The sequence below is a fragment of the Dermacentor albipictus genome, chromosome 5 (assembly GCF_038994185.2).
Source record: "Dermacentor albipictus isolate Rhodes 1998 colony chromosome 5, USDA_Dalb.pri_finalv2, whole genome shotgun sequence".
Lineage (NCBI taxonomy): Eukaryota > Metazoa > Arthropoda > Arachnida > Ixodida > Ixodidae > Dermacentor > Dermacentor albipictus.
In genome coordinates, this window is record NC_091825.1 from 30,548,586 (window position 1) to 30,560,624 (window position 12,039).

The following is a 12,039-nucleotide window of genomic DNA, read 5'->3' on the forward strand; positions in this document are numbered from 1 at the left end:
TGGCCGTAACAGGAAGCTTAAAGACAGGTTAGTGCACGCAAAAGTCAGCCAACAGCATTCCCTCGTAATAAAAGCATGTTGTCGCGCTAGGTGCGAAACCTGCAGGCACCTTCAAAGTGAAATTAAAATTGAAAGCACCGCAAATAGTTATACACAAGAATTCAAATCTAGCTTCACTTGAACAAGTTCAAATGTGATTTATATGTTTGAATGTTCCTTCTGTAAGAAACAATATATCGGTGAAACGGGACAGTCAATGAACGTAAGATTAAATGGGCATCACGCGGACACAGCTAAATACTTCCCAAAAACGTCGCCGAGCATTTCAACCAACCAGTTCATAACTTTGATGAACTTAAGCCCTACATCTTACAATCGAATTTCCGTTCTGAACGAGAAAGAAAATACAGAGAATCATACCTTATCCATAAGTTCAGGACATTGCAACCAATAGGCATAAACCTTTCAAAGGGAGCTTTAGAATCTATTCGCTGTGCTAAATTTCAAGGTATAGGCCACAACTAATTTTTTCCTTGGTGTTTTTCTGCATCTTTCGTTTTTTTCATTTTATTTATTTATTTATTTATTTATGCCATTTCAGTATTTTATTTTTTTTCACAAGCACCGGTTTCTGCTGCTCCTTCTATTTTCTCTTTCAGAGACACGATAGCCTACGACCACCAGCGAAACAGGTAATAGAGGGCGATGTGCACGCCGTTGACGCGCCGGCTGACACATGATCATTGATACGTGATTGACAGAAGCCGTGTGCCTGGCCTTGCGCACTGCACTCGTTTATTCTCAATTTGACATCCTCGCCGCACACACACCTGCGCTCGTTGCCGCGCCCACCCAACTTATGCTCTTTCCCCTTTAGATAAACCCCACCTATATATACTGCGGCGACGAGGGCATATGTCGCCTTGAAGAAGACAAGTCCACTTGTCGAAACGTTGGCTCCTGCTTTCACCTTGTTCCCGTTTTGCTCACCATCTAATTCCCTGTCGTCCTAGACTACGTTTCCCTTCTTTTGGCCCCCATTGTGGAACTCCAGCAGACCACTGCCGATATGTTCTTACACGGCCTGCTAAACTCATTTTTTTTCTCTTTGCCAGGAGAATATAGGCTTGCTCCTTAAAGGGTCCCTGAAATGGTTCGGGCAAATTTAGTAGACACGTAGGGTGCAGCTACAGTAAATCATTCGCACCACAATCTGTGTGAAGCGTCTCGTACAGTATTAAGAGAGCTACGGACGAATACAAGTTGCGGCCCCCATAGCCATGCATTTTCTACCCTCGTTCGCCATGTGATCAGGGCTAAGCTCCGCCTTCACTGGTGCTGCGTCTACTTCCGGCTGTCTTGGAGCCAGCGCGTGAAGTCTCTCCCACCTCTCACCAGCAGCCTGGCAGTCGCTCCCGAGCGAAAGCTATCGAAGCAGCGTCCGTTGCGAGCATTGTGTAGCATCGCCGAGTGCTTCCAGTATTTCTGCAAGCACAGGTAACCTGGGCGTTTTAACGCGACAGCGTTAAGGAGCTCGTGTCACAGAAAAGCCGGTGTCGTCGGCGTCGGCGGCGTTGGCCGTGAGCGAAAAATCCAGGAAAGCAATTCATAAATAAAAGCTACTTGCAAGATGGGCTGGGTGGAAATCGAACCAGGGTCTCGGGAGTATGAGACGGAGACGCTACCACTCAGCCGACAAAAGCGGGACAAAAGCGCCTCTAGTGAATCCGTTGTCGCCTTAGAAACGTGCCGTAGAAAGTTATACTGCGGTGTATATCGGTAAGTATAAACATGTAAATTATAGAAGTTGCAGTTAAACGAGTAGCGAAGTACGTTTCCACTACATTTCTTCTGCGCTTGGCGCGCACGCAGAGCCATCTTGTGGCAAAGACAGAAGACCCCATCATCGCAATGTACGGCGCGGCCCCGACGGGTGGCGCGCCTTTCGCCCGTTTCTCCCCCTCTCGTTTGAGCGCATTGGGGCCGTGCGGGGACCGGTGCGAGGATGCCCCAATACCCCTGCGTTTAATAAGTTTTCTCGCTCTCTCCCCTTACAACTTTTGACAGATGGGTGGAGGTATAAACTAAAGCCTCTCCATACTGCTATTGCTGTCATATAGGAGCTGTAGCGTAGATGCGCGTGAGCAGTGTGATCGTTCTACACGGTCCAGCCACCTGGTGGCGCAGCGCTTAACCTGTCAAAGACCTAATATTGCTGTAACGAAGTATCAATCATTCTAAACGTTTAGAAAACAAAAAAAACGCATTCGTGATTATGTTCCTTCAAAAAATTTGCACCAGCAGAAAATTAAAATAAACTTCGTTACTGCTATATTATTTCTGTTTTGTCCAGCTGTGTGTGCCACCAGGTGGCTGCATCGTGCAGACCGTTCGCGTTTCGTGCTTCCGCCCATGCCTTGAAACACGACGGCCGCAACCGCGCGAATCCTGGCGCGGATCGGATACCGACACTTTGATGCGCTGCAGCCACTCCGCTCGTCTGCTGGTTTGCAGAGGGATACAGCAAGGTAAATGTACCTGGTAGCGAAGCTTCCATAGGAGCCCATATGTTCAAAACATGGCGGTCCATCGCCGGTTCATGGGGCTTAGCGCCATCTGTATGTGGTGGGAACACTTCCGGCGGAAAAAAAAAATAACGTGACGCCACGTCCGTTAAAAGCAGAAGTGACGTCATTTTGTTTTCGAAGGCGCGAAATTTGGTTTGTTGTTCTTCCTTTGGAGCTATATATTCAAATGCCCCGCCATTCGACTTGATGGGCATTTCGAGCTTTCAGCGTGAAAAGCGATGCAGGAAAAGGCCAGCCGTACGGTTGTAGAAATCGCATCCCTGCGCAGAACATACTTTCTTTGCAGGCCGACGAAAGCTTTAGGTGTAGAGTGCTGATCCTATTGTCGGATGCCAAGTCCGTCGGCCAGCGCAGTCGCACGAAAACAACTACACAATTATCTGGCGGTCGTAACTCACTACTTTTGACTGAACAGATTAAGAAGCAATGAAGCTACCCGCGTCACCAAATTCAGACGAACTTCGACAAGCACGAAAGCACAAATTGTGCGGGGGGCGTATTCCAACAGGTGATACGAGTGCGCCTTTCTGCCCATTTCAAGACGTGCATTGCACTGCGAGTGATAGTGGCGTCAACGCCCCCTGTAGCGATGGGCGCTGAAAAGAAATGCATTTACTAATAATAATAAAATTAAACGTATTTATTTAACTCATCACGAATATATAAAATTGACTAGGAATTTTATTTTCGTTGAATGAATCTAACTGTTTCTCGTTTGAATTAAAAAAAGGCGTTTTTCTTTCCCAATGTTTGTTCCCTCCAAACATAGTCGCGCTTCGATCGCTGCTCCCATAACCCCCCATGCTGATGTCGGTGACAATGTGTACTGAACCGCTTTACGCCCGAAGCTTCGCGACCTATTTGAATCGGCCTTGGATACAGTGTCGCAGCTTGACATTGCCAATTGCTACGTGTGCGTCCACATGTGACAAGGGCCAACGATGGTGCCCGCGAAAAAAAAGATCGAGACGAACACTGGCTGACCGCGGAGCTATCAGCAACAGGGGGCCCTATAACGTAAAAATATTCCATTATGTTTTTATTTGAAATTTCTGACGTCAAATTTGCGTAACCCCCGACGCAAATATCGGCCGGTCACCCGCAGGGTTGTCTGAACAGACCAACCAAACGCTCTACTCGTTCATAGGAGGTCACTTTTGTTGGCATAAAAAACATATAACATTGCCTACGCTGAGCGGCTCGTATTATCTAATTGCCTGACAAGAGGCGAGGAGCACGCTCACTTGGAGAGGGATTCGATGAAGCCGAGCCACTGCACTGAGAATCGATAACTGCATGAAGAGGGTGGTTCCGGCATCTGCGATGGGTCCGCTTTCCCATACATAGCTTGCAATGACTGGTCGAAAATTGCGGCGGAATGCAACGGAAGTTTAAGAATGACGCTAATGCGGGTCCTCAGCAAAGAAGAGTTGGCAGAACGAGGTCGGAAACGTACCGAAAGTTCTTGAAGAGGTTACACGGCCACGCAGAGTTTTATTACACGCAAATAAACCCCTGCACTCTGGCAGGTGCGAGTAGCCAGTGCGTGAGCGATTGGCGGCAGCCGTCTTGTATTTCTTTCGGAACGGGGCAACCTGCGGCTATTCAGAAGAAAATTCAATTTTGTTCGGCCTAATAATGCATCTTTAACGCTTACACGCCACTTTGACGGGGTGAGATCTTGCGCTTTTGCGACGTCGCGTGGCCGGCTGGTGAAGTGGGTGCAGCCCTAAAACTATTGACAAATAGCCGAGGGCTAATGGGGAAAAAGCGTCGAATCAAAAATAACTATTTTTCTTTTGTTTGGTCAAATCATGCACAATCAATGTGTGCACGTCTTAACCGGTAAGGAGCTGTTGCGGTTTTCGTGACGTCGCGTGACAGACAGGTGAATTGGGGGTTGTCGAAAAAAGCTGTCGACCAATCGCGGAGGGCTGATTGCAGCATTGGAATAGGAAAATTTAGAATAGTTTTGCGTTATATCGCCCAAGGAGCACGCTGTAACACAAGCAGACTACACTTGCTCGGCTGGAAGTCTGCAATAGAGTGATAAATTGTCTTTCTGCATTCCCTTTCTGCTGGTTTCATTTTTATAGAAACAAAGTAACTAAATTTCCAACTAAGTGAACCAGCATTTGTTCGCCATAAAGTTGGAAAAATTATCGATGCGGTGCCCTGAGCAGCCAATCGGATAGTTCGCTCTACTGGCGTCACCGGGGTGAACTCGCGTCACCTGCTGAGGGGCGGCTGAAAACTCAGCCGAGTGGCGTGTTGTGATCGGTAACGATGTGCATTTTAAAACCTCATAATAAATTGCACGTTTTACACGGAGCACTTAGATGCGTCACTTAATGATCATAAGGACCTGCCCTAACGACTCAGTACGTTTATACAAAATCGTCAAAATCGTTTCAGGTTCCCTTCAACTACAGCGTTGTCTCCCAGTTTAAGTTACCCCTAGCATTTCTTCCATGACGGGGTTCTTGACCTTTTCTCGAGCTTCATCGTTATCCGTCAAGTTTCGGCTCCGTAGATTAGTACAGGCTGAATGTAATGATCGTGCACAATTGTTTTTAGTGTGCTGTGGTGTCAAGCAGGCATTGTCACTGTTTTTCTCGCAGTTGGTCAAGACCATAGGCCCAAGCACCTTCCGCAAGGGCTTCCCTGCCCTAGTTGAGTACTGTCAGCGCGTGGCTGCCCTGCCGGGACTCAAGGAATACCTGGCGTCTGACCGCTTCAAGTCCTGGCCCTTCTTCAGCCCCTACGCCAAGGCCCTTTCGGCGCGGAACAAGCCTCCCGCCGACAACTGCTGAGCGATTCAGTCGAGCGATCACACCTCCTTTCATTTTCTTTCATTTTTTCTTGCTTTCGATTGGAACAATGATGATCTATCTTTTTCGTTTACTGTTTAGAATAAAGCATTCTTGCTTTTATCAAACCGGCATCGCAAATTACTCAGCAGGCTGTGACATAGCTCACTTTGTGCCTGCACTTTCTTGCTGATGGTGGCGCCAACCGTATCGGCTTTGGCCACTCGTTTCCCACTCGCTGTCACTTTGGCTCAGACTTTTGAGTCGAGAAGCGCTCTTTCACCACGATGAAGCTCAGCGAGGGATAGCGGTTTCTTAGTGCTCACTCGCTGCATAGGTGATCACCGCCTTTACGAAGGGTCACACGTAGCGCTTCGACAGTGGCGTCGGAAAGTGAGGGGGCAGTCAGAATCACTGCCGATATTACGTCACACAGCGAAGCGGATGTTTACCTGTGTCTGTTATAAGCTCCAACTCTCTCACCCAGCAACCAACTCGCCCAGCAACAAGTTCTACTCAACTACATTTCTAGTACAGTGGGCCCCTTTTCTACCATGTCTACTTCAAGTTACATCAACCATTTGAGTCTTATTGTGCAATCAGTGTGTCGGTCTAGGTTCAGCGCTCAATCTGTCGTTTCGTGCTCTTCCTTCCCAAGTTATTATTTTCCTTTTTTTGGCGCAACAATGTATTCTTTAGATCCCAACCAACTCGCGCAGCAACAAGTTCTACTGTCGACATTGTGTTGTGCGAGTATTTAAATTGCTAAGATACGCCGTCTGATAGAACAACTACTACTCAGGTAGAGCTGTTTGAATTGGTGGAACCGTCCGTGTAAATTTGTATGCGGTGAAAATAAGACTCGTTGAGAAGAAGCAGGGACAACTGTTCGTTTCGACAACGTTTTGACAACGTTGTCGAAACGTTTGTTCGACAACGTTTCAAGGCTAGCGGTGACAATCCTACCTTCTTAGCGATCTCAGGAAATGAGTGGCACGCGGGAATTTGCCGGAGACACCATAATGCCCATGTTGGGCGTTTCGCAGGCTTGATGCCAGCTGGTATCGATTCATGGTGTCTCGTCACAATACGTCAGAATGTAGCCTGTGGTCGTCGCACTGGCAAATCGGCTGAATGGTGGGATGGTAGCCGAGAGAAGTGTCGACTGTGCGCTCTTAGGTCTCACCGACGACACGAGTGGTGATCGGGGCTCCTGTGCAATAACAATCGTTGCAGCTGTCGAAGAACAACTCGGGAGGCCAAGACATGTCTGAAGTACTTGGGTTTGTATGCTCTGCAATGCAAGTAGATTAGTTTAGCATGTGTTGGACAAAACGTAAAGACTGTATCGCAAAAGTGCAAGAAAAAGTGCCCTGTATAGCTGCAACATGGAGCGCAGGGACGGTCCCCACGATTTTCCAGCTACGAATTTAAACATATTCGCAATACAAATGAGCTTTTTCTTCATGTATGAGACATGCGAACTCCAGGTGAGGTCATGATCCACAATAACGCCTTAGAACCTGTGAGCTTTCTTGTACGCGATGGACTGGCCCTCGATACGCACCGGGTATAAATACATCGCTTTTCGTGTAAATGCCACTAGTGCACATTTTTCTGTACAAATCGTTAGACCTTGTCGCTGAAAGTATGCCACTGTCAGAGTTGCCGCTTCCTGTATTCTGGTGCGCCTGTGTGGCCTTGCGACGCCAGACGTGCAGATGCAAGCGCAAGCAAAAAGAGCTCGGCGGGAGATCAGGCCGACAGCCATGGCCACTTAAAAAGGCGATGGCCCGATCTCGGGCAGTTGGGTCGGGCCGGGCTCGGTTTTGGCACGTGGCCAATCTGTTTGCCGATAACCGGCAGGTGGTCGGTAGTCGACATAGGGTGGACGTCGTGGCTGCCGGGTATCTTATTGTGGTCGCGTTTGGCCGCCGCGCGTGCCGACGACTTCCGCACTACGGCTACAGTGTGGCTTGTCAACGGCCAGCGTTCTTTTGCAAGTATTTTTATCAAGGCTTTTTTTTTACTCACATGCATTGAGTGTTTTCACTTATGTGGAAATTTTTAAGGCTGTTGCCGCAGGTACCAAATATCCCGCTTCTTCAACAGGCTTACATGAATTCGTGAGCAATACATTCTGGATAATGCGCGAGTACAGAAGCATTTATTTAAAAACATCGCGCTAATTATCCATTTAAATATTGGTTTGCGGACACATGTCCTAGTGGCGGAAATTATCATCATCAGCAGCAGCAGCAGCCAGGTTACGCCCACTGCAGGGTAAAGGCCCCATACTTCTCCAACTACCCCTGTCATGTACTAATTGTGGCCATGTGGTCCCTGCAAGCTGCTTAATCTCATCCGCCCACCCAACTTTCTACCGCCCCCTGCTACGCTTCCCTTCCCTTGGAATCCAGTCCGTAACCCTTAATGACCATCGGTTATCTTCCCTCCTCATTGGATCTCCTGCCTATGCCCATTTCTTTTTCTTGATTTCAACTAAGCTGTCATTAACTTGCGTTTGTTCCCTCACCCAATCTGCTCTTTTGTTATCCCTTAACGTTACACCCATCATTCTTGTTTCCATAGCTCGTTGCGTCGTCCTCAATTTAAGCAGAAGCGTAAGCGTCCAGGTTTCTGCCCACACGTGAGTACCGGTGAGACACAGCTGTTATACACTTTTCTCTTGAGGGATAGTGGCAACCTGCTGTTCATGATTTCAGAATGCCTGCCAAACGCACCCCAGCCCATTCTTATTTTTCTGGCTATTTCAGTCTCATGATCCGGACCCGTGGTCACTACCTGCCCTAAGTAGATGTATTCCATTACCACTTCCAGTGCCTCGCTACCTATAGTAAACTGCTGTTCTCTTCCGAGACTGTTAAACATTACTTTAGTTTTCTGCATATTAATTTTCACACCCACCCTTCTGCTTTGCCTCTCCAGGTCAGTGAGCATGCATTGCAATTGGTTTCCTGAGTTACTAAGCAAGGCAATATCATCAGCGAATCGCAAGTTGCTAAGGTATTCTCTATCAACTTTTATCCCCAATTCTTCCCAGTCCAGGTCTCTGAATACCTCTTGTAAATGCACTGTGAATAGCATTGGAGAGATCGTATCTCCCTGTCTGACGCCTTTCTTTACTGGGATTTTGTTGCTTTCTTTGTGGAGGGCTACGGTTGCTGTGAGCCGCTATAGATATCTTTCAGTATTTTTACATGCGGCTCGCCTACATCCTGATTCCGTAATGCGTCCACGACAGCTGAGGTATCGACTGAATCAAACGATTTCTCGCAATCAATTAAGCAATATATAAGGGTTGGTTATATTGCGCACGTTTCTCTATCTCCTCAGTGATAGTGTGAATAAGGTCTATTGTTGAGTAGCTTTTGCGGAATCCAGCCTGGTCCTTTGATTGACAGAAGTCTAAGCTGGTCCTGATTCTATTTTCGATTACCTTAGTAAATACTTTGTAGGCGACGGACAGTAAGCTGATTGGTCTATAATTTTCCAAGTCTTTGGCGTCCCCTTTCTTATGGATTAGGATTATCTTAGCGTTCTTCCAAGATTCCGGTACGCTCGAGGTCATGAGGTATTGTGTATATAGGTTGGCCAGTCTTTCTAGAACGATGTTCCCACAATCCTTCAACAAATCTGCTGTTACCGGATCCTCCCCAGCTGCCTTCCCCCTTTGCATAGCTCCCAAGGCGTTCTTTACTTCTTCCGGCGTTACTTGTGGGATTTCAAATTCCTCTAGAATATTCTCTCACATTATAGTCGTGGGTGCTACTGGTAATGTATAAATCTCTATAGAACTCCTCAGCCACTTGAGCTATCTCATGTATATTAGTAACGATATTGCCGGCTTTATCTCTTAACGCATACATCTGATTCTTGCCTATTCCTAGTTTTTTCACTGCTTTTAGGCTTCCTCCATTCCTGACAGCATGTTCAATTCTATCCATATTATAGTTCCTTATGTCAGCTGTCTTACGCTTGTTGATTAATTCCATGTCTTCATTAAAGTTTTCGACTTCCTGGTGATCATGACTGGAAGTAGGGGCGTATACCTGTACTACCTTCAATTTGTACCTGTTATTAGGTTCACAACAAGACCTGCCACCCTCTCACAAATGCTCTAGAATTGCTTTATGCTACCAGCTATATCGTTTTTAATCAGGAATCTGACTCCTAGTTCTCGTCTCTGCGCTAAGCCCCGGTAGCACAGTACGTGCCCGCTTTTTAGCACTGTATATGCTTCTTCTGTCCTGCTAACCTTACTGAGCCCGATTATATCCCATTTACTGGCCGCTAATTCCTCCAATAACACTGCTAGACTCGCCTCACTAGATAACGTTCTAACGTTAAACGTTGCCATGTTCAGATTCCAATGGCGGCCTGTCCAGCGACCTGCTATATGAATACAGGCGAGATAAGTTATTATTAATATGCATCGCACACAGAGCCTCGCATTATTTAGCTTCAATATAGGCGTCGCACAAATCTCACGCGAGCGGGGAACAAAATTACGGTTGTCGTCGCGAATACTACGGGCTACATGTATCACGCATAAATGCATGTACACAAATAGCAGGCGATGGGCAGTGGCCCTAGATATCGCTCTTTCGTGCGTTCATGATGCGCTCACAGTGTACCAATGTGTGTTCCCGACCCTACAGCTCGCTGGCATGTGAACTCTAGCGCATAAAGTGCAGCTACAACCACCACGACATCGAATTTAGGCTGCTCCCTGCGTACGCGTGCGCCGGTGAACTGCTTTCAAAAACAGAACACGCATAGTTTCGTGTTTAATTTATATACGTATATATGAGCCAGAAAAAAGGGAACTATTTGCACAGGAGTTGTCGATTTAATTGAGTTTAAAGTAGGTGACATGTAGGATGAACAGATCGAAAACGCAGACAAGCTCTCCAAACAAGTAAACTCAGCTTCAACTGTACACATAGCGTTTTCTCTCGAAATTAAATCGCAAGAAGATAGGCGCGAACAGCTTCAATACGACGCACCACTTATGTGTAAATGTGGGGTCCCGTACGAGGTGAAAATTAATCCACAGGTTGGAAGCACCGGAGAAAAAGATCGATGATCAATGCGCCGACCAAGCAGCCACCGAAGAATGAAGGACCAACTTTTTCCTGCCAAAAGGTCCCCTTATATCCTTGCCGGTCTCCCACGTGACATCCGAAGCAGACCCTCCTTTCCTACTCGCACGCGTATTCCAATCCTCCTCGATCCTCCTCAGATTTCGCTCTCCTTCGGGCCAGCGCATATATGTATGATAGTTCAAAAACGTCGGGCCAGCGTGAAGTTTACTTCTCTGGCCAGCCGAAAGCGGTGAGCCCTGTGGTCATTCCTCGGCAAATTTTGCCTGGGAATATCATCAGCATAGTGGGAGACATTCGCAGTCTGTGGTAGCGTTTTGACAAGCCCCAGAAGAACGAGAAAACAAGAGTGGGGCTTTCACATTGTGGGACACCACGATTGGAGATAAATCTACTTGTCGGGCCATCGTCTGTAAGGACAAACACAGATTTCCCTGAGAGATAGCTCCCAATCCACATAAAAATGTGGCCTCCAAGTTGTGCAGCCTCAAGAGCTTGGGGAATGGCTTCATGAATTATGCTGTCGTGGGCACCTTTTACGTCTAAGAAGAGTGCCACAGAGAGGCGCTTCATAGCTTTGTGTTGCTACACAGAGGTCAAGAGATCACGAGGCGCTGTCAGTTGAAGACCGTCCACCTCGAAAACCACCCATAGCCTCAGGGTAAATGTTATAGTACACGAGGTACCATTCTTTACGTATCAGAAACATCATCTTCATTACCTTAACGATGCAACTCGCAAGTGCAATGGGCCGGTACTATGTAAGTTACAGTGGAGACTCTCCAGGCTTCAGTAGAGGCACCAGTCGGCTACACTTCCAACCGTCGGGGACTATGCCGTCACGCCAAAATTGATTGAATATATCCAGAAGACAACGCTGTGCTACTGAACCTAGGTGCCTTAACGCAGCGTAGGTCACCCTATCGGGACCGAGTGATGACGATCGCCTGCACACAGCCAATGCCGCTTGCAGTCCTTCCAGTGAGAAAGGCACTTCCATGTTTTGATCTCTCGCGATGGGAATGTCATGTAGCGAGAAGTCAGCCAGCAGAACGAAGTAGCCAGTAACTTTCGCACAAAATTCTCCCGGGACCTGAAGCTCTGGACGACTTTGATCTACAGCCAGCACTGTGTAGTGACGACGTTGTTGTGAAGGTGAGCGAAGAAGCTGAAGAGTTCTCCACACCGGCTACAACGGCTTGCGAGGTTTCAGCGATTCGCAGAAGCTCTTCCATTGTTGCTTCTGAAGTTTGTTCATCTGACGTTTAACTTTGTTCTGATTGCGTTGGGCTACCATGAGGTCATAAATGGACTCAGTGCGCCTATATCGTCTCTCGGCCCGCCAACGGATCACCCGAAGCCCGAGATCTGTACGTCTTGTAGATATTGTAAACGTCCGCCTAGATGCCTGCACAGCTTGTGTGATCATGTTTTCGAGGGGCTCCGGATGGTCGTGTCTGCACATTCCCTCGATCGAAATTCGGTGCGCTTGCTAGTCTATTTGTTCTTAGGGCA

The 12,039-nt window shown here is 47.5% G+C and overlaps 1 protein-coding gene across 1 annotated transcript in view; it reads left to right on the forward strand.

Annotated features, from left to right (window-relative positions):
* The window catches only part of LOC135913853 (glutathione S-transferase B-like), a 30,009-nt gene extending 24,562 nt beyond the window's left edge, over nucleotides 1-5,447 (forward strand). The window contains exon 4 of the mRNA XM_065446551.1: nucleotides 5,210-5,447. Coding sequence (XP_065302623.1) covers nucleotides 5,210-5,401 — 192 coding nt within the window. The 3' untranslated portion in view covers nucleotides 5,402-5,447. The remainder of the gene's footprint in view (nucleotides 1-5,209) is intronic.
* The last annotated feature ends 6,592 nt before the right edge of the window (nucleotides 5,448-12,039 follow it).